This window comes from Protopterus annectens, chromosome 6.part1, assembly GCF_019279795.1.
Source record: "Protopterus annectens isolate FY-2018-M chromosome 6.part1, PAN1.0, whole genome shotgun sequence".
NCBI lineage: Eukaryota > Metazoa > Chordata > Ceratodontiformes > Protopteridae > Protopterus > Protopterus annectens.
Window position 1 is genome coordinate 355,940,582 of NC_056738.1, and position 23,621 is coordinate 355,964,202.

The following is a 23,621-nucleotide window of genomic DNA, read 5'->3' on the forward strand; positions in this document are numbered from 1 at the left end:
TTGTGATGGTTTAGGAAACAGTAGTCATCCACAGTGATCTCCCAGAGGTACCATGCAATGAGTAACAGCAATGTAAAAAACATACATTGAAGAAAACACTACAACACAAACTTACATACTTGCCCTTCTTAAAGGGAAATTCATCCCATGAAGATGGATAATGGAGAAGTCATCCAGTCCCAGAGGGAAAGACAAAGAGCAGCAATCTCTTACTACCGAGGGACTTTGCATACTTTTACCGATATGGTACTGATCACAGGTATGAAGAAGCTATGTATGCCACAATTTACTGACTCAAAATGAATTTGACACATCAAGACAAACTCTTTTCTTCTTCAAACTGTGGCATTTCAAAGTTCCAATTTACAAAATGAAGGTATGCACTCCCTTGCGTACAGTGGTGGAAAACTTTTAATTTTTTTTTTATTTCACTAAGCATTATTTTGTCTCATAGGCTGTGTCAAAATGGGACTCAACAAAATCTGTTTCAGTATAGAGAGCAGTGAGTACATAACTGGTGCATCTGACTTTGAACATGCCATGGTATGCAACTGTACAGAAGACTCCCAAGCAATGAAAACGTAAACCTCCCTTGAAGACGGGGCTACAGGGATACCAAAAAGGAAAAGCTCAAAAAGCAAAGTCCTGAAGCACTGAAATACTCAAGAGGTTCAGTTACTGAACTCCTGCTCTAGACAACAATTTTTGCTCAAAGTATGAGCTGAAGCTCAAGTGGCTGAAGCACAACTGTTTGCAAAAAGGCATTGCTAAATGCAAGCACTGGAAGCAACAACATCTCTGTAGGTATGGCCTTTAACAGCAGCATTTTCCACTGGGTAGTTAGCTACCTGATGGCAAAATGCAATGCAGTTAGCAATGCATTTGGAAAAGTGTTTTTAACTATGATGAGCCCCTCTTCACCTTTAGCAAAGGCAAAAACTAGTCAGTCTTACTGAAATCAGGCACCCTCCTGGTAGAATATCAGCTGATGCTGCATGTCCCAGGCAGGAAGGGTTCTTTCCTCCCTTGATTCTACCCCCACAAAAAAAGAAGATTTAAGGATAGTTCTGACACAACTTTTGGTAAGACATATGGCCTAGTCCTAAGTGACACTCATCCTTGTTTAAGATCAGGCAGGGGTCCTTAAAAAATGATGGTTCAAGCTGATGTCATTTTTGTACAGGAAGCATGCCAACATCCTATTAATCTGGCATGTGGAAGGGTGCACAGTTATGGAAGTCTGGCCAGATGTTAATCCATCTGTGGCACAAGTCCCAGTTATCACAATTTCTGCAACGGTGATCCATAATAACATTATCCACATTCCTTGGCACAAACCTTTACATCTTTTTAAGTGAGACACCAAAATGTGTGAAAATCTACTTAAGCAAAATGACGACAAGAAAGAACATAAAGGGGTATGGGGCAAATTATTATACAGTAGTCCACAGAGTACAATACAGTTTGCATGTGCAGCCATACAGAAAAAAAATGTAGTAGTTTGGCTTCCCTGACATATTTAAATTCGACACACAATACATATTAAAACAGTCTCAAAAGAAAAATGATTCTGGGATTATTTGTTGAAACACACCTGATCCAAATGAGAGATCTTTAAAGTTCCTGTCACTGTCCATTAGTGCATCAGCCAAGTCACCCTGGTTAATCTCTGCTGTCTCAGCTGGCAAACATGCTGGCAATGAAGCTGGACTCTCTGAGAGCTACAAAAAAAGAAAAGACACTACTGTTGAAGCCAACAAAACCATTTTGTTCAGCATAATCAAGATTTACTTAAAAATTTTAGATTTATCTCTACCAATAAAAGAGAGAGAAATAAGAAGGCCCACAATCATATTCACTTGGACTGTCATCTGTTCTTTCAATCAAGTCACCAACAATTTAAAAAAATAATTTATTATTACATCTGCCTAATGGCAGAGGAAAATAAACCAACCTCATTTACCCTTTAAGTGCATTTATCATTCTGTCTCCCCTTCGCAACTATCTTTCCAGTCACCAATTCTCCACCTGATTCTGCTAATATCCCTTTGATTGCCTTTGTAGACTCCCTCTCCAACACCCATTCTGTCAGTACAGTCCAGCAGTCCACAGTCCTCTCTGTGAAGTAGTTTAGCAGATCTAGAAAGAAGTCTACATTTATTTGATGCCTGCTAATTGAGTAAAGGACTAATCCTAAAGTACACATTTCTGCCAAGGCCCAGGAAATACTGCTGGTACATAAGGTTGAAGAGTTCCTACAAAAGACTCATGAACATTTCAGTGAAATAATATATTATCCATTACAGCTTTAAATATAAACATCCAAATATAGTTAGGATAGACAGATTCTCCAAGCAATGTTAAAGTATAACATAAAATTTATGATTAACAGTCATAAAGTGAGGCAGATTAAGGAAAACTTAAATTAATTTCAGAGTTCTTCAGGCATGGTGCTGATTTGGTCTTTCTAACTATGCAACAGGGCTGTTAGAAGCAAATACAACTCACTCTTTCAGTTAAAAAGGGTATTAAAAATTGAGCTTTACTGTTGCTGAAGAATATGCTCCTCTGAGACTTTTGAGGACTGACGGTTGGCTTGTGCTTTCATTTGCTGGGCAGATGAGTTCCCTTTTGGGGAAAAAACTTCCATTTTCTTATACTTACTGATGTGATGTTTTATTACTTTCCTCTCTTCAGGAAAGTTATTTTACAGCTAGGAGTGTTGCATTTTAATGGAGTGTCTCGAGACTGTAACGTACTTGTAAACGGAACACTTTTTTTTTTTTAGTTTTAAAGCAGTGTAAACTAACTGATAACATATTTTCTGGTGGGAAACTGAGTTTATTTTCTGTTGTGGGACTGGCATACTGTTTAAAGTGCTTTTTACTGTGTTTTTTTTTCTGTCAAAAAAATAACTTCTGTGGATTGGTAGTTTTATAGGTATTCGCTGCTTATCTTCCCAGGGAGACAGGCACCATTTTTGGACTTACCATGGAATAAGTTCTTCTTCTAGCTACAAAAAAAGTTAAGCAAACAGTCTTTGCCACCACAGCAGGCTAGCAATTTGCCTCAGTTGTAGGTGGGTGACTGTTGTGGCCATTTGCTGTACCACAGATCACTCATCTTTTACCCAGAATCCCTCTGGTGTAGCACCTACAGTCACTATGGACCGGGAGTTAGTCATGCCCTCTGCAGCTGTCGGGACTTCCCTCAGTGGGCAAGGGAGAGCCACTCTTGTCAGTTATGGGAGAGGGAACAGAGAAGCAGCAGCTGCAGTTATAGTAACACTGTCAGAGGAGAGCTCAGTTTCTGATTCTTACCGTTTAGTTTCCTCTTTCTCTGAGAATACTGATAGAATGTCCCAGTGTTTTCAGTGGGAGAACACTGAGGTTTCTCAGTCCCTCAGAAAATACTATGAACTGTTACAGAAGGATATTCCAGAATCTACACCCATTCCTCCTGGCTGTTTTAGAGGATGTGTGCTTTACTGCATACAATTTTCCTGACAGTCACTAGCTATCCCTAAAAAGGAAGATACAATGTATAAAGTTCCTCAGTCTTTTAAATTTTTATATAATATTCCAAAACCTGACACTGCAGCTACCGCCTTAGTTGCCTCCACTGCTGCTAAACAGTTAATTCCTATCCTACTCTTTCTAATAAGGATAGGAACATTAGTGACAGGTATGGGAAAAGTATATTCTTCTGCAACTTTGACTTTTAGAATTTTAAATTGTCAGACCTATGAAGGTTGTTCTGACATATTGTGAAAGTATGAGGAATGTTTTCTCTACAGTTTCTTTCTGTGAAGAAAAATAACTGCTTTAAATAACTTAGTTTCTACCATCGCACAGGTCACTACTCATTGTTTGCAGTGTGTATGACTCTGTTGATACTTCTTTGAGGGCTATGGTCACTGGTTCTGTTTTAAGGAGGTTTGCTTGGCTGCATTCTCAAAACCTTCCAGGTGATTTTAAAAATGAAATTTTAAATTCTCCCTTAGTGTTTGGACCCTCTGCTGCAGCCATGATCAAAAAGTGTGATGAAAGGAACAACCTGATCCAGGGAATCTCAAAGATTTTCAGCCATCCTTTTCCAAATTCTTTCTCCTCATCTAATTCTGGCAAAAAAACAGAACAGTCACAACAGAATTCAGGTAAACAGGTATTTAAGCAGAAATGGCAAGGAAATTCCAAAAAGAAGCCCAAAACCTCCCAAAACCAAGGGCAGTCCAACAAGTCTATATGACTATTCAAGAGACCTTGCGACTCCCTCCCACCCTGGCCCTCTTTCTATTCCAGAAAGTCTGAATCACAATTTTCCTCTTTGGCAACAGATTGTTTCAGACAAATACGTTCTGAAAATCATTCAATGGGGTTGCAGATGGCAGTAAAAGGAAATTCCTCCTTTTAAGGGGGTCATTCCTCATCCTTCAGATGAGGCTCGTGTTTCCTCCTGTTCTTCATTAAATGCTGTCCACGAAGGATGTTCCTAGTGCTAAAGAAAGAAAATGTTTGGAGACCAATTCTGGATCTTTCATTCCTAAACCTGTTTGTGACAGTGCCCAAATTCAGAATTAAGTCACTTCACAACCTGCTATCTCTTCTTCCTTTTGCAAATTTCCTGCTAACACTAGACTTAAAAGAAGCTTATTATCACAGCCCTATTCATCCAGACTTCAGGCATTTCTTAAGGTTGCGAGTGTCTGGATCACTATCAGTTATCCGCCTAACCCTTTGGACTATCGACTGCACCAAGAGTGCTTACAAAGCATTTAGGTCTAATTATAGCTCACTGCAGGCTACAGGACATCCAAATTTTTTCCATACTTGGATGCCTTGCTTACCTTTGCAGAATCTTTTTCAAAATGTCAACAGTCTCTCTCTCTTGGGTGAGAGATCTCTTGCACACGCTGGGATTCCAAGGAACATTCAAAGGCCTTTCTTGACTCTCTCATACAGAATTGTGTTCATAGGATGTCAACCACACACCTCAGTTCAAAAGGCTTTTCTTCCACAGGAAAACCTGATCTTTACCTAGATATATTGTTAAGGTTTTCCACACAGACTTCGGTCACTGCAAAGGGAATTACCTCAGAATCTTGGGTCTCATGCCATCTGACTGTCATGATATCCTTGTCAAGACCCCACATTAGAAAGATACAATGGTACCTGAAGTCTCTTTGGTCCCAACATCAGCACCCTTTATCTTTCAGATCCCAGTACAAGAGTTTGTCAAAAGAGATTTTTTTTGCTGGAGACAACAGATATCCTTAAATCCAAGTCTTCCCGTTTCCATCAGTGCACCAAAACAGTCACCACAGACATTTTGGACTTGTTTGGGCAACAGTTTCAGGATGATAAAATACAGGGGGATGACACCAAGGACAGATGCAGGCACATAAGCATCAAGGAGATGCTTGCCCTAATCAAGGCATTCAACTCTCTGTACCATCTTTTGACCCCCAGGACTTCTTCAAGTGGTTACAGACAATTCCAGTCATGTGGTATGTGAAAAACTGGGGGGGGCTGCCAGCCCAGCCAGATAACATTTTATAAATAATTCTATGTCATTGCAAATATTAATATGATCCACAGGCTAGCTTCACAGATGTAAGAAAAACTGTGTTATGTTCTGAGCTTAAAAAAATGTAACCACAGTGCACCTCACTGGAAAAAAGTGAATAAATAAAAGATTTTACGACTGTGTTTGATCTCAAGCTCAGAGACAAGATGTCTGCGGCTAGAAATTCTTTCTATTGTCTTAAGACAGACAAATTACTAGGTTTCACATGTAAAGTGTCCTTTATAGTTGTGGTTTCCTGGCAGGTGCAGATCAAAGGAGAAATGTTAAATTTTAAGTTCTGTGAGCCTTGGAAACTTAAGCAGACATAACAAGAATGACGTAATCTGAAATGACTCAGCAGTAAAAAGAAGTTCTGTCTTACCATAATGTTCCATCTGTGTTGTTGATCTTCATTCATGCATTATTGATGGATTATCGGTTCCGTCCTCGGAACAGAGCTGGCCAATATGAAGCTCGCGTCAGCCAAAAACTCTCGAGCCAAGGTCATACCCAGAATGCTATGCTCCTGTTACTTCAGATCGAGTTTGCAAGTTGATAGATAAAAGTAGAGGCTACCTCTGTTCATGACAGACCTACAATAAAGGAGTACATGAGATCAACCAAGAACCTCCGGATGGGGGATGGAGGGTGGGAAGTAATGAATGAATGAAGATCAACAATACAGATGGAAAATTACGGTAAGACAACTTCTTTATCTGATGTTGTTAATCTTCATTCATTCCTTACTGATGGAACAGAGTCCCCAGCTACCTGAATCCCTGGGTGGCCCTCATGGAAGGACATTCTTGAGCACCATGGAACCAAAGGAAGGTCTACCTCTGGAGGCCAAGTCCAATTTGTAAAGAAGAATAAAGGTATGAGGTTTGGCCCAAGTTGCAGCTGAGCAAATATCACTGAGGGAAGCCTTAGCATGGAAAGCTGCTGAAGTTGCCACAGACATTGTAGAATGTGCTTTGACTGTATGAGGCAAGGTGAGATTGTTTTTGTTGTACATAAAGGTAATACAATTTCTCAGCCATGAAGCCAATGTATCTTTTGATACAGGATGACCCCGTCTAGGTCCAGAAAAAGCCAGAAACAGTTGGTCTGAATTATGGGTAGATTTTGTTCTGTCAAGATAAAATCGTGTTTGCCTATGAACATCTAAGGAGTGCAGGCAATACTCTCCTTTGTTAGAAGAATTAGGAAAGAACACTGGAAGGTCAACAGAGTGGTTGATAGATCGCTCTGACACCACTTTTGGTAAAAAGGTAGAATTAGTTCTCAGTGATACCCTATCCTTATGGAAGATAAGATAGGGAGGTTTGATGTACAAGGCTTGAAGTTCTGACAATCGCCTGGCCGATGTGATTGCAATTAAAAACAAAGTTTGCCAATAGAGATATTTTACGTCACATGAAGACGCAGGTTCAAAAGGGGGAGCTGTTACATATTGCAAAATCAAAGCCAAATCCCAAGGTTGTACGGGTTCTCTAAAGGGAGGTTTTAGGTGGATAACCCCTTTCAAGAAAGTCTGACAGAGTCTGTGCGACATAAGTGAAGAATCTTGAAAACCAATATGAAAATTTGAGATGGCAGCTAAATGTACACGGATAGTAGAGGCAAACACCCCAGAGTGGAAAAGATGTGATAAGTAATCCAAAACCACAGAGACTGGGGCTGACAAGGGGTCTAATTGTTTATTTGCTGCCCACAGAGAGAACCTTTTCCACTTCTTAAGACAGATTAGTCTGGTGGGTGATTTATGAGATGTCGCTTGGCAATCATTGGAAGTGGAGAAACCAAGCTGTCAGTTTCAGGGTTGCTAGACTGGGGTGAATCAGACCCTGCGGATGGAAAATCAATGTTGGGGGTGGATTGAGGATCCAAGGTTGATCTAGCTGCAGTCCTTACATATGGGTTGTCCTGCCTCAGGCAGCCCTTCGGTCGGCTGGACTCCAAAGTCTAGGTCCGGCGTCGGCTGATGTCGCCCCTTTCCCCGACGTCAGAGCGCCTGGGGTATAAAAGCGTCAGCCGACGCCATCTTCCTCAGTTTTTCTTGCCCCAGATGCCCTCTAAAGAAGGCTAACATTTGGAGAAATGAATAAATTCCAATCATGCACAGCAATAAAAAACAAATACACCATAAAAGATAACCCCAGCTAGCTAAAATGAGGGATAGGTACCCAAAGAATACCACTGAGGGGTAGGAGGGAGGGAAAACCTGACTGCAGATGCATACCTATCGGACATCTACATTTATGGTAGGTACAAAACTGTACTATGTCCTTCAAGGATGCATCTGCAGTCCTTACATATGGGTAGAATACCATAGCCAAGCTGGGGGAGGTAGGACCTAAGAAAAGGATGGTGTAGCTAACATGCCCTGCAGGACTGCAGTAGCAAAGCCTGCTCTGGATCTGGAATATAAAGGCAAGTTGTAATGCTTGGAAAATGTATGCACAGAGCTCCATGTAGCAGCTTCTAAAAAGTCCTATGTAGCCACCCCTCTTAAGAAGGCTGTGGAGGTGGCTGTTGCTCTGGTGGAATGAGGTCTGATGTTAGCTGGCACAGCTTTTCCATGAAGAGAGTAACAGAATCGAATGCAGTTTCCTATCCATTTTGAAATTGTTTGTTTGGAAATTGCTTTTCCTTGTACACCAGCAGCATATGCTACAAACAGTTGGTCAGTTTTTCTGTAAGGCTTAGTTCTGTCCAAGTAGTAGCGCAACTGTCTGTGAATGTCCAGGGTATGCAGAAGTTTCTCTCCTTTATTTTGTGGATCTGGAAAGAAAGTAGGCAGGTGGATAGCTTGGTTCAGTGAGACCCTGGATACCACCTTTGGCATGAATGAAGGACTGGTTCTCAAAGAGACTCTGTCCTTAAGGAAAATGAGAAATGGTTGTACTGCCATGAGGGCCTGTAACTCAGATACTCTTCTTGCTGAGGTTATGGCCAGAAGGAAGGCAGTCTTCCAAGACAGGAATTGCAGTTCTGAAGATGCTGCTGGTTCAAAGGGAGGTAGAGTTAATTTTTCCAACATGAAGTTAAGGTCCCATGTAGGCACTGGTGGTCTCCTTGGAGGGTTGATGTTTTTTATCCCTCTTAGAAACTGCCTTAGCAGAGGATGAGAAAATACAGGTGGATCAGTGTTGTAACTCTGCTGAAATAGCTGAAGCATGAATTTTTATGGATGAATAAGAAAGGCCATTATGGAGCATTTCAGCCAAGTATTCAAGGATATGTGGAATGGTCATCACTGTCGGATCCTGACCCTTTGCGGTGCTCCAGGTTCGAAATCTTTTCCATTTTGCTGAATATGCCTTTCTTGTGGAAGGCCGAGCTTCCATGATGATATCCTTTACCCTCTTGGATAGTTTATCCTGGCGAGGAGTCAAGGTATTTTCCAGGCTGTCAGCTGCAAGGTTTTTAGACTGGAGTGCAGAGTTTTGTAATTGTGCTGTGTCAGAAGAAGTGGCCATTGTGGTAGAGGCCACGGTTTCGTGCGTGACATGCTCTTTAACAGTGGGTACCAGTGTTGTCTTGGCCAGTCCGGAGCTATCAGAATCACTTTTGGTTGCTCTGTCCTGATCTTCAGTAAGACCTTGGTAATTAACGGAAGAGGTGGGAATGCATATACTGTTAGAGCCTTCCAGCTGAAGGATAGAGCGTCCACTTTGCATGCTTGAGGATGGTATGTCCTTGTGCAGAATTTCTTCAGTTGATGGTTGTGGGGGGAGGCAAAAAGATCTATGTCCGGCCTTCCCCATGCTTGTGCTATCTGAAGAGAAATGTCTGGATGCAACATCCATTCGTGTGGATCCATGGTGTTTCTGCTTAGGCTGTCCACCAGTACATTGTCCTTTCCTGGTACGAACTGGGAATGCAGCTCTATATTGAGTTTTAGGGAAAGTTCCCAAAGATTCATTGCCAGCCTGCAAAGAGGGTAGGAATGGGTACCTCCTTGCTTGTTTATGTACCACATAACTGTGGTATTGTCTGTCTTTATTAGCAGGTAACCTTGATGCAGGAAATGTTCAAAGGCCTCGATTGAATGCATCACTGCCAGCATTTCCTTTTGGTTGATGTGAAGGCGCAATTCCTTTTGTGTCCATTGCCCTTGAATACATCTGCCCTTCATGTGCGCTCCCCATCCATGGTCTGAGGCGTCCGTTGTAATGGTTTGGCTGATATGAGGCTTGCTGAAAGGCAGACCCATGTTTGAATGGCTTGCTTGTGCCCACCACAGAAATTCCTTTTGGAGGCATGGAATGAGGGGAACAAAGCTTCTAGGCTGTGACTGTGTTGAGACCATAGACTCCTTAGGTACCATTGTAGTTTCCTCATATGCAGCCTTGCTTGTGGAATCAGAAGAATGCAAGATGCCATGAAACCCAGGGCCTGCAGGATTTTCCTTGCAGTCAGCTGGGTTTGTGTTGTCAGTTTTCTGAAATAATCCGGTAATTGTTCTTGTTTTTCTTCTGTGAGAAAAGCCATTTGGGTGTTTGTATCCAGCTTTGCACCCATAAAAATTATTCGTTGGGATGGAACAAGTCTTGATTTCTGAATGTTGACTGTGTATCCCAAGGCCTGTAGTAGGCGGATGGCATAGTTCAAGTGTTTTACCAATGTTTGTTGGCTGTCCGCTTGTATAAGGCAGTCGTCCAGGTATGGGTATATTTGAATCCCCTGAAGTCTGCAATGTGCAATTACTGATGCCAGGCATTTCGTGAATACTCTGGGCGCAGTAGATAAGCCAAAGGGCAATGCTGAGAATTGATAATGCTCTGAACCTGCAAGAAATCTGAGGTGTCTTCTGCAACTTTGTCTGATAGGGACATGCAGGTATGCCTCCTTGAGGTCTAGAGTTACCAGCCAGGACCCCTTGCCCAGCATGGGAAGGTGTTGCTGTAAGGTCAGCATTTTGAATTTTGGCACGATGAGATAAGTATTCAGTGCGGACAAGTCCAGAATAGGCCTCCATTGCTTTTCTTTTCTTGGAACAAGGAATAGTCTGGAATAAAATCCTTGGCCTTGTTCTGTGTAAGGAACCTTTTCTATTGCCTTCATTTGTAGTAGTTTGGAAATTTGCTTGAAAGTCTCTGCCCTTTGATTTGGTGGCAGGTTTGGCATGCCTTGTCTTTTTGGTAATGTATGAAAATGGAATCTGTATCCTTTGTCTATTATTTGCAGTATCCATTTGTCCTTTGTAATACTGTGCCAATTTTCTGAGAATAAAGATAGCTTTCCAAAGGTGCTTCCAATTGAGCCCTGGTTGGCGGAGTCAAAGTCAAGTCATTGAGTTTGTCCTTGTGCAGCAGTTGAAGGTCCTGCACTACCTCTCTGGTTAGGAGGCTGCCATTGGCGTCCTCTGTAGGAGCCTCGAGCTTGCCCTCTACCTCTGGCACGCCTGTTTTTGCCTCTTTGAAATCTGTCTGTGTCTGGAAAAGACAAATTCTTAGAAGGCCAATTTCTGCTGAATCTTGGTGGTTGGACCTGGAGAAAATCTTTGACTGTTTGTACTGATTTAGCCTTTTCCTCAAATTTCTTTAAGACCTCTTGAGCCGTGGAACCAAATAACTTTTGTTTTTCCAGTGGTGCATCCAGAAGCTTTGCTTTAACATGATCTGGCAGTGTTTGTTCCTTCAGCCAAGCATGTCTACGTATGACTGCACCTGTCATTGCTGACCTACATGAAGCTTCCAATGCATCATAGCCACACTGTAAGAAATGGTTGCTAACCTGCTGAGAGTTATGCACCAGATCCTGAAGCCTTGCGGTCTAGGGGTTCAGGCGAGGATAGTTTTTTATGCAATTCATCTAACAGATACTCTTGATACTGTATCATATGGAATTGACAATTTAAAGCTCTCATAGAAAGAGTGGAAGAAGTATACACTTTTTTACCCCATCTCTCTAAAGCCCTGGATTCCCTTTCAGAAGGAAGTGGATTCTTGGCAGTGGTGGTTGTAACCCCTTTAGGGCCCTGGGAAATAGTTTCTGGGTCAGCAGAGTGGCCCTTGTAAAGGTACAGATGTGAGTCCGGGACCCTGTAGTACCTGTCAGGTTTGACAGGAGCCGGAGGAAGGGAGTCAGGGGAAATACTAGACTCAGAGTATACATCTTCTATAACACTTAAAACAGGAGGAATAGCCAAAGGTCTATGAGGTAAATGTAAAGAAGTCCTTAACCTCTTCCTGGAATCAGAGAATTCCTGGCCTTGCCATTTGAAATGCTCCTTCATGGAGTGAAGGGTCTCCCCAAAGGAAAACTCTTCAGGGGGGGAGGCCGAGGGAACAGATTCCTCTGCATCAGAATCCTCGTAGGCCGGAAGGGCCTCCTCCTGGTAGTCTGAAAGGGCAGAGTCATCTGAGGCCTCATCTGAAGACTGGGGATCTGTCTGCTCAACCCTGGGCCTTTTGCCTGGAGGTGGTTGAGAGCCCCTAATTAAGGAAATAAGGTCTTCAGCCAAACTTAAAATTTGTGAAACGGTAGTGGATCCCTGAGGAATAGCCTTGGGAGGGAGAGTTTTTGGCTGTTAAGCAGCTTTAGCCCTTGTAAAGGCCTTAATGGACATGGATACAGGAGGCCTGGCTGCCCCACGTGCTGGAGTAGTTTTATCAACAGAAATGGTGTCAGATATTTCCTGAGCACCGGTTTCAGACGGTAATTCTATGACCGACCCAGTGATGGCCTCCGGTACCGAACTTACCGGCTGACTGGTGTCGTCGGTCGGAAGCGGTAGAGATTTGGCTTCAGTAGAGACCGAGACACTCTCGGTAGGCCTAGGCGTGGAGTCGGCCGAAACCGCGGAACCGCGTGTGTCGGTCCTTATCCTTTCGTTTTTTGGGTAAATGAGTTGTCGGAAGCTCCAACGGCATGATATAACAGAAATTTTCCCCAAAAAATTTCTCTGCAAACTCTGCCCGATGCCTAAGAGTGCATTTATTGAAGGAAGCACAGGCTGAACAGGCCGAGATGTTGTGGTCTGGGCCTAGGCAGGGTAAGCAGTAAGAGTGGAAATCCTTATGAGGTATTTGTTTCCCACAAGATAAACAATTATTAACTTTAACCGTTTGATCTGACATCGGCTGAGGCAAGAAAGAGTCCCCAACGGGGTACTTAGCTTTTTGAAGACTTCGGTAGCTGAAATCACAAGAGCTGGCCGACTGGCACTTGCGAACTGCTTCTGCTTCGGGCACCTCACGGCAAGAAAGACTGAGGAAGATGGCGTCGGCTGACGCTTTTATACCCCAGGCACTCTGACGTCAGGGAAAGGGGCGACATCAGCCAACGCCGGACCCAGACTTTGGAATCCGGCCGACCGAAGGGCTGCCTGAGGCAGGACAACCCATATGTAAGGACTGCAGATGCATCCTTGAAGGACATCCAGACTTGTCGAGGCCAATATGGAGCAATGAGGATCACTTGTCTCTTCAACTGTCATGCTTTCTTTAGAAATTGGGAGAGGAGGATAAGCATAAAGAAAACCCATGGGCCAAGCGTGGACTAGAGCGTCCCTTGGTGACTGTCCCCAAGGGGGATCAGGGCAAAGTAGTTGCTGCACTTGTAGTTGGTTGGGGAGGCAAATAGGTCGCAACAAGGCTGGCCCCAACGGTTGAAGATTTTTGCTGCTATCAGAGGATTGAGGGACCACTTGTGAGGCTGCAGAATGCACCTGCTCAATTTGTCCGCTATCACGTTGGAACTCCTGGGAATGTGCATTGCAATTAGAAAGTGGTTGTAAGCTATCGCCCATTGCCATATTCTCAAGGCCTCTCGGCATAATGGGTAAGCATAATGGGTAAGATCTGGTGCCCCCTTGTTTGTTGATGTACCAGACCACTTGACATGTTGTTTGACTGGATCACAGTAGTCCCTGACAGAAGGATGGAGTGAAATGCTTGCAACGCTAGAAGCACCGCCCTCAGTTCCAGGATACCGATATGCAAAAAAGGCCTCTGTCTCTGACCAGGTGCCTTGGACCGAGTTTCCCTGACATAGCCCCCCCCCACACCAACAGTTAGGAGTCTGTGGTCATCGTGGCTATCGGTTGATGGGGGTTGAAAGGGCGAGACCATTGTTTGGGATTTCGAGACGTCCACCAGAGTAAATCTTGCTTGCATCTCTGAGTTACACTTATCTGAAAAGACAAAGGATGTTGTAGATGGTACCATTGAGTGAGAAGTAGCCATTGACGGAGCCTCATGTGGAATCTGGCTAGAGGAACAATGGTAATTGTGGCTGCCATTGACCCCCAACAGCAGAAGTATAGATCGAGCTGGGGATTTGTGGTGACAGAGCAGCGGTTGAACTTGTTGTCTTATTATGGTCTGGTACAATCGACAAATTCCTTAGGTTTGACATACATATTCAACAAAATATTAAGAAAACCCACAGAAAATTAGGTATGCTATATATGAATAATCGCTTTCTCTCTCACTCCACCAGGCACACTCTAGCCACCACTTACCTTCTGCCCTCATTATTATAAAGAGCCCCTCTCCTAGCCAACTTGTCCTGCTCTATCACCTCCAAACTAGAAAACTGCTACAACAAAATCTCTAAATTTGCCACCAGCAGCAAAAATTCCACCCATCACTGCCTTACCCTACAATCACTAAACTGGCTAGAACTCCTAAACTACCTGCAGCTTACCACTGCACACAGACTTATATTTCATCCTACTAACTGTCCTGCTCTAGCTAACATCCTTCCTCCCTACATCTCCAACAGAACTCTCAGATCTGAACATCAAAACCTTATTGCTATCAACAAACCTAAAAGTCCTGCTGGCCAACTTCTCCTCTCTTTCACTACTGGCAAGGCTCAGAATTCTCTCCCTTCCTCTCTAAGAACAATAGCAAACTCTGAAAATTTCAAAACTCAGCTTTTCAAACATCTAACCACTAAATGGAAATGCACCTGCCTTCACCCCACCTAAAAACTATCCAAGAACATGCCCCTACATGCTTCTTCACTACTCCCAGGGTCTTACTCTCTCTAAAAAAAAAAAAAAAAAAAAAAAAAACCTCCCACTGCTATTCTACTAAGTGTGTATCCTAGCACTCAATTAATCCCTTAACTCCTTTGTGTAAATATTGTAAACAGATTCATAGTTTAAAACGAGTGCTTGCAAAGTGTCTTCCTTCTCTTCTCTATGCGCACATATAATGCATTTTCCCCAATTATTCTATCAGAGTAGCTTTAAAATTGTTTAACCCTTAAGAAAAACCTTAATGAATTTTGTTTTGATTATTTGTAATAATGAATGTTCTTTTTGTGTAAACTGTTCTCCTCACTGTATCTTTTATACTTTTGATATTTCTGTAATTTGTATTTTTGGAGCTTTTCTCCCTGGGCCTCCACTGAAAACGGGTCCTCTGGGCCCAGTGGACCTCCCCGGTAATCAACCTGGAAATAAATAAATAAATAAAAAATTCTCTGAAGCTTGTGTTCTGGAAGGGATGCTGTGCAATTTCTCGTGTCCAACAGTACCCCTATAAATTCCAAAGACTGAGTTGGGGTCGTGTTGGATTTCTCCTAGTTTACAGTGATTCCCAGGCTTCGAGCTGTTAAGAGAGTATACTGCAGGGCTTCTTCCAGTAGACGCTTGGTGGGGACGATGAAGAGCCAGTCATCTAGATATGAAAACGCCTGGAATCCTTGAAGTCACAAGTGAGCGATAACCACTGCCATGCATTTTGTGAACACTCTTGGGGCTGTAGAGAGACCAAAGGGCAGGGCTCGAAAATGGTAGTGACTGGTTCCTATTCGGAAGTGGAGGTATCTTCTTGAACGTTTGTCCATTTTTATGTGGTAATATGCATCTTGAAGATCTACAGAGCACATCCAATCATCTTCTTCCAAAAGAGGAAGGATAGATTGAACAGTGACCATCCGGAATTTCTCTATTTTTACAAATTTGTTTAGTGTACTGAGATCCAGAATTGGTCTCTAGTCCCCTGTCTTTTTGGCACTAAAAAGAACCTTGAGTAAAAATTGGATCCTATCTGGTCTAGGGGGACCGCCTAGATGACTTTTTTTTTTTTTTGGTAGCAGCTTTTGGATTTTGTGTGCTGCTGCTTCCCTTTGACTGGGTGGAACATCGGGTAATACTCTTGATGAGACTGGGCAAAGCTGAAAGGGGATGTGATAGCCTCTGGATATTATCCGTTGTACCCAAGAGTCGGTTATCTTTTGCCAGGCAGTGGGGTACATGGAGAAATGACCCCCGACCACTTCCAGAGGTGAGCAGTTGGGCAACGCTTCAGGAGTGCTGATAGGGTTGGCCAGAGAAAGAATCTCTGGAACCCCGGTTTCACGGACCTCCACTGCCCCAAAAGGGGCATCTTCCATTGGAGTTTTCCCCTCTGCCTCTAGAGGAGAACTCAGCACGTGCATCCCAGAAAGAACCCTGTGATTTCTTGTGCCAGATCTTTCCGCTCCTCTGATTTCTGGAGTAGAATTGCTGAGGATTGGAGTGTCTGACACCAATGGAAGACAGGGTCTTGCCATCTTGTTCACACCTTGCCAACATATCCTTGACTATAGGGCCAAACAAAGAAGCGACCTCTATGGGGGCATTCATGGAGGAAGCCTTAAAGGAGGCCACAAAGGCACATCCAGGCATGTCGTCTGGTGACTATACCTGCGCCTGCCGCTCTAGCCGCCCCTTCCGTTGCGTGAGACATAAGGCACATAGAAGAGTTGGAAATGGACCCTAGGGTGGCTATCTGAGAAGCCACATTATCACTGACTTCATCAGAAACAGCTCCTGCCAAGGTTTCAGAGAGCTGGTTGATAAGATCTCGCTGAAGCCTGGTAAAATGTGCTAAATAATTCAAAGACCTTACGGTGAAGGTCAATGAAGCAAACGCATGCTTCCCTAATCTGTCAATCGCCCGGGACTCCTTGTTGGGTGGATGGACAGTTTGACTCTCTTCTGCCAAATTCTTCTTAGTAACAACTGCCACCACCATAGCATCTACTGGAAGACCTCATGACCAATGGGGGTGCTCAGCAGGGGGCGATAATATTTTATCTGGTCTCTTAGATATCACTTCCAGGGTGTCACGGGCCTTCCATGCGTGCTGGACGAGCTCATCGGCAGGCGTGGTGACCCAGGAGGTAGGGGACTGGGCACAAAAAGCCTGCAGGAATACAGATTCCTCAGAGGAAGGATTAGAGGTCTTCCAGTCACCCTTCTGTCCAAGGATCTTGAGGATGTCAGCAAAGGACACCTCATCAGAGGGTGACCATGGGGACCCTTCCCTGTTATCAAAATCTGTATCTTCGGTCAATGACTCCTCAGTGGAGTCCATGTGCTTGCTCTTATATGATGCTTTGCGGGGTACTTCCTCAGTGGGAGGTTCTGGGGAAGACTGCAAAGAGGGGTCTCCTAAGGAGGAGAAACCTGAGGCTCTTGTGCCCGGTGTCCAGCAGTTGAAGCTTGTGACAGTTGCAGCACAGAGGGGGGAGAGGACTCTGACATGTGAGCTTTGCTAGCGGAGGCAAGCACCCTCCCCATGGCCTGGAAAGCTGGCCAGCCCAAGGAGGGATGTGAGCCTGGGGCACAGCATGACAACCTCAGAACCGAGGTCACACCCCCACCCTGACAAGCCCGCCTCCAGACCAGGAGTCTCAAGAGGACTGTGAACCATAAGAGCCAGAGCATTCCTGGAAGGTGCCACAGAAAAAAATCGGCATGGAGCCAGGAATGCCCTCCCCAACAGCATAGCCACTGGCCTGAGAAGAGCCCGATGCCCAGTGCAATGAAAGCCACAAGGACGACTCTAGTTCCAAAGTGAGATCCACTATTGGAGTCTGAGGAAGGGAAGCTGCTGTTGGAGTAATAGGCTTCGAGACTTGAGTGGAAGTTGAAGGAGGAGTATATGTTGGGGTTTGAGGAGATGTACGTTCACCTGAATGAAGGAACGTGGACTGTGACAGTTGGGAGAGACCTCTGGCCACAAGTAACTGGTCGACAAGCCGCAACACATCCTGTTCAGAGAGTCTCTTGGTTGACTTCTTGGAGAAAGCTGATGGCGATTCTGGCCTTTCTAGGAAAGGACTATACTGACTGCTAGCAAACAGATCCAGTGAAGGGGAATATTTGGTCCTTGCTAATTCAATAGTTGCAGAGCCCGGAGCTGAGGATGTCTGCACCGAAGAAAACGGTGTGGAAAAAGTCTGTGCCGAGGCTGTCAGCACTGTAGTAGTTGAAGGTGTCTGCACTGTAAAGGCAAAGGTCTGCCCCGAAGGGTACAGTGCCGTAATGTAAAGTGTCTGCACAGGCAATAAGGACGTTGCCTAGAAGGACTGCACCGAAGCAATGTCAGTGCCGAAAATGTCTGTGCCGTGGAGTACAGAAGAATCATACTTGGAGCTGAAGGTGACTGTACCAAAGGTGCCGAAGTGGGACTGAACCTGTATTGATGGTGCCGTTAAGAGTTGCGATAGAGCTGTCGGAACCATAGCTGTCTGTACCGGGAACTCCGGTGCTAGTATCGATAAAGGAGACATGGCTGTAGTCAGAATCATTTGGGGCGGTGCCGAGCCTGGAACCGACAGGATCAAAGGTGGCAGCTGGAGTAGTGATCAATTTCACCTTCTTGTTAGTCGACTCACTACGATCTCCAGAGGGAGAAGAAGGGAGTGACTTTGATGAAGAAGAGGTAGAACGCCTCCTGCGGGGTTTAACAGGAGTGGGGGTGAGCCCTCCGACCCAGAAATAGCCTCAGAGAAAGGAGGCTTAAGGAGACCTTTCAAAATTAACTTATTCTTCCTCTCGTTTAGAGTCCTGGTAGAGAAATTTTTACAAATCCCACACGGAGGAAACACAGTCAAGTGGGAGACATTAAGACAGTAGACACATAAGTAATGGCCATCAGAAAGCGGTAACTTATGGCCGCAATCCTTACACTGCTTGAAACCAATGCTATTTTTTTATTTGACATAACTGGTGTGGAGAAGAACAGTACCAGGGGAAATTACCACAAAATTCCTCACAGAATTGGTCTACTCATAGAAGAATTACCAACAATGTTATTGGATACACCACAAGGTATCGATCAGAGTCTTCAATTGTCTGTCTAGGAAAATATTAGAATAAACTTGAAAAATTCCTTTAGAGTAAGAACAATGTATAAACTTTCAAAAAATTAGGACACTTAGCAGAGAGGTGGCTTGACATGGAGGCAGGAAAGTCTGCTACTAGAACTTTGGCTCAAGAGTTTTGGCTGATGGAAAAGGTTTTTCTGGATGGTGCCAACAACATAACCAGCATCCATTCAGAGGTATCTGTTTTCTGGTTTTACAGTACTTGTGTAAGTTACTATCCTATGGCCTTTCTTATTCCTTTATCAAAAGTACTTTTATTTGCCATTTCAGCATGTTTGCCCATGAATTCTCCCCTTTCAAGGCAGTCTCATGTCAAAATGCTCTTGAAAGGGATTCTGCATAAGAGGGCTCCAAGGAAACAGGTATTCCTAAAGTTTGTACTGGAGAAGCTAAAATGTGCTCCATTTGAACCACCTAATCTGTCCGATCTGAGTTGTGTTTTTATTATTTATTATTAAATATTTTAAACCTTTCAACTGTGGCTCTGATCTCTGTAAAAAGGGTATCTGAGTTGCAAGGTCTTATTGTGATACTGTACAGCCCACTCCTTTAAGACCCGGTCACACTTACCAATTGGATAATAATAACATTGCACAGTAGAATTGGACACACTTTGTTAAGGGCCTTTATAGTAGCTAATAAGGGTGGTTTGGTGGCAGTCAGTACTACCTTATTGTCTGGGCAGAAGGGGGCAAAGCTGGAGAACCTGTACCAGCCTTCCCCAGAAGTGCCTGTGTGTTTGTATATTAGATAAATCTCAAAGTGTGTGTGTGTGTGTGTGTGTGTGTGTGTGTGTGTGTGTGTGTGTGTGTGTGTGTGTGTGTGTGTGTGTGTGTGTGTCAGCTACTTGGGCAGAGACATGAAGCACTGGTTGGACAGAGAGGGTGCTGGAGGTTCTGGTCTGACTGAGATCTGAACCCTATAGCTGTGCCAATGAGGAGTCCTATTGGGAAACCAGCCCCAGACTGACTGTGATCTCTGTGTGTTTACTGTGTTGTGGACACCTCTTACTGGTGCTAGTGGTGAGGATTGAGACTCCTTGATTACTGGGCCAGTGCACAGGTGTCACATGGTACATAAATAAGCAAGGGGGAACCAAGTTGTACCTCCTTTGCATACCAGCAATGCTAGCCTGGGATATAGCTTCACAGCACAATCTCATTGTACAGATACCCAATATTCCATCAGAGCAAAACTGTGTGGCAGACAAGCAGAACCATCACACATAGCAATTAGATCAGAGAGTCTTCCAAGATTTGATCAATCTGTAGGAAGTTCCTTAAGCAGGCCTCTTTCCCTCCTCTCTGAACAATCAACTGGGAAAATTATGTTCTAGGACTCCATGCAAGAAGGCCTGGAAGACAGACACCTTTTCACTGGACAGGAATGCTCCTGTATATGCCTTTCCATCCTTTCCACTATTATCCAGGGTACTTCGGACAATTCAGAAGGAATCCCCTAAGATCATTGTGGTGACTCCCTTATGGCCCAGGCAATCATGGTTCTCCTTTCTTTTGGAAACTGTCGGGAAATTACCACAAAAGTCCTCACAGAATTGGTCTACTCACAGAAGAACAGGGGTATTTGATACACCCCAATATCAATCATCTTCAATTGTCTGTCTAGATATTAGGGTCTTCTCCCTGTTTTCTTTCCTAAACCTAAAAATGAAGGAGAAAGGATATTCCATACCTTGGATGTCCAGAGATAACTCAGGTACTATCCTGACAAAACTAAATCACTCAGATCTTCTGATCTGTTGTTCTTTTCTTGTGAAGGTAAGAAGAAAGGATAGCCTGTGCCACTACAGACCACTTCCAAATGGTTGTCTAAGGCTATTACCTTTTGTTATACTCACCATGGCAAATCCATTCCAGGTAGGGTCAATGCCCACTCTACCAGGACCTTGGCTTCATCTTTGCTTTTTTTTTGGAAAGGGTTAGATTCCAGAAGTATTCTAGAAACTACTACTTGGTCCTCTGTAAATACTTTTACAAAGCACTATAAACTTGTTTTCTTCTTTAGGTCTAGATCAAGCTTTGTAAGGATCATTCTCCAGGGGCTCCTGTACCTTTCTCCTTCTTCCTCCCAAATTTATTTATTTAACATTTGTTTACCAGGAAAGTCTGGCTTGGAATGAAGCCAATTTTCAGCAGAGGCCCAGGGAGAAATGCTCCAGGTGTATGTCTTTATAACATGGGAGGAAACTGGAGCACCTGGAGGAAACCCACACAAACACAGGGAGGACATGCAGACTCCACACAGAAGGCACCCCAGCCCAGAATCGAACCGGAGAACCTCTTGCTGTGAGGTGACAACACAAACGCTGCACCACTACACAGTCCAAATATAAGTAATTATGATAATCTACTTATACAGCTAAGGCAATTGCAGCAGTGAGCAATATGAAGAACACAGTACAATAGTGTAAGTTGAACTTACCATAACTGTAGATATTCGAGTGATCACTGCTATAGTAGACACTCCCTCCACCCCTCTTGTTTTTTTGGTGGTTGGGGTTTTCTTTTTTTTGTTTTTTTTTTTATGCCAGGGTGTGTACATTTATTTTTTGTTATTTACAGCACTGGACTTTTAGGGCTCAGCCTTCCTCTCTCTACTGGCAGGAAAGCTCTGAAGAGCTTCAAAACCAAACTTGTCTTTTAGTCAGCTCTTCTCAAGCTGTTTGACAGTTTAGGTGCCTGGAAAGTGCCCTGAAGCATTGGAAGCTGGGCAGCTCTTATATCCTTGGCAGGATATAAACCATATAGCTAAGGCTACTGCAGCAGTGATCATTCAAACATAAATTGTTATGGTAAATTGAAATTACACAACTGTACTTTTTTGTTTCTGAAACCTAGCTCTCCCCATCATTCTGTCTGCTGCCCTCTTACCCTGTTCTTCACTTGCTAGTCCAGGTGTAATCAACATCCCCATATCATTTTGCTTCTGTATTTTCATCAATTCCATTCTGCCAATTAATAGTCCATACCAAAGGAGCTGTGACCCAGCAAAAGTACTTTGCATCTGTATGCAATGAACCCTACTTAAATTTCTGCACAGTTCATCTGCTCTCCCAAATCTTTCCTTAGACGGTCTTCCATCTACATATTCCACTGCTGCACCTAACCCTGTACCATCAGCCAAGAGGTTGAGGCTGTTTTGATCCACTTCCCTGTACCAATAGACATGTTTGAAATGAATAAACTGAAGCATATAAGATCCAAGACAGAACCGTGAGATGCTCCACTGATCATCATCATCACTGTCCCTTGTACCATAACAGTAAATGTCTTACTGATCAACTCCTAGTAACCCACCAACTCACTCTTGATGTGACCTGCAGCCTCATCACTTTTCCTAGCAGCCATCTGTGTGGAACCGAGTCAAAGACTCTAGTAAAATCTACATAGACCACATCTAACAGCATTTTACTGTCAAGTGCTGTAACCCACTAACAGAAATGGATCAGGTTTGAATGATACCTGCTTTGGGCCATGAAGTGCTGTCGTCTAGTAGACCAAACAGACTTCCCTAAGATTTTCTTCAAGCATTTCCCTGACATGGCTGTCAGGGAAGCAAGCTTGTAACGCCTTGGATTTTTTCTGCTCCCTCAATTTCCTCCCAAAACAAGAGGTACCATACCTTCACCATTCCTCACACAATTTTGCAGCATCAAAAGATAAAAAAATGGGAGGCAGCCCATGTGTTTCCTGTGCCTGATCTTCCCTTAGGGAAGCCAGTTTCCTTTCAGGTTGATAGGTTTTCATAGGGGATTTTAATCCTACTTTCTCTTTATTCAGGTGACTCTTGACTATTCTCCTCCACTACCCCACCTCTCTCCCCCTCCTTTTCCATTTTTAAGAAATGAATTGACGTATCTATAAAAAATAAGCACAGACTTTCCATTTGAAATACATATCCCTGCACATGTGTATTTGTGTGTGCTCAAGAATTCCAAACAAAGTTAAAAAATAAGCAGGGAAACAAAGGACCAAAATCAGAAACATATTTTAAATACTGCTCTTATAAACTTAGAAAATTGCTAGAATAACAGGTTTTGCAATAGCATTCATTTTCTGAAGGATATAAAGACAAACTAAAATGTCTTGTCACTACTGACTGCGATCCTCAACAATTTACCAGAAAACCATCAATTTTTTAAGGAGCAGACCAAAAATATGAGGCAAAAATCTAGAAATTCTGGATAGTTAAGATGGGTATTATAGATTATATATAATATAAACATGCGTCCATGTACAGATACATTTAGGGACACCTATGTATAAAAGAAATTAATATAATTTTATGCTCAACTCCTAAGAGACTTGCTTGGCTACAAACATCTGCATTACAAGCTGAAGCTAAGTGAAACTTGCAGTAGTGAATTTTAGTCTTCTGTTAAGTACAAACTTGCAGTTTTAAAAGTACTGTATTTTCATTTTTTGTGTTTCCTAATTGTGTTTCTGAACAGTGTGCTGTGTGTCTCTCTGCAGTTATTTTGCTATAAGAGGGGGTGGTGGTATCACTTCTTTATCTGATATTTAATAGCCTAGAGGGATTCCTCTGTACTTTAAGTGCTAGCCACAAAGTTTGAAAAATCATTTTATGCTCAACTCCTGAGAGACTTGCTTGGCTACAAACAGCTGCATTACAAGCTGAAGCTAAGTGAAACTTGCAGTAGTGAATTTTAGTCTTCTGTTAAGGAAAAAACTTGCAGTTTTAAAAGTACTGTATTTTCATTTTTTTTCCATTTTTTAATTGTGTGTTTCTGAAGTTTCTCTGCAGTTAGTTCCCCACCATCCCTGTTCCTGTGTTGGTATTAGTGTTGGTGGCTCTGTAATTGCCCGCCCCTCCTGTAAGTCTGTATTAGAACACTCCTCCTGGGTCCCTCTAATTTGCTCACTTAACTGAGTATAGTTAGATCATATTTTAAG

The 23,621-nt window shown here is 43.3% G+C and overlaps 1 protein-coding gene across 1 annotated transcript in view; it reads right to left on the reverse strand.

Annotated features, from left to right (window-relative positions):
• The window catches only part of ATG2A (autophagy related 2A), a 2,853,001-nt gene that overhangs the window by 631,009 nt on the left and 2,198,371 nt on the right, over positions 1 to 23,621 (reverse strand). The window contains exon 29 of the mRNA XM_044075772.1: positions 1,595 to 1,721. Coding sequence (XP_043931707.1) covers positions 1,595 to 1,721 — 127 coding nt within the window. The remainder of the gene's footprint in view (positions 1 to 1,594; positions 1,722 to 23,621) is intronic.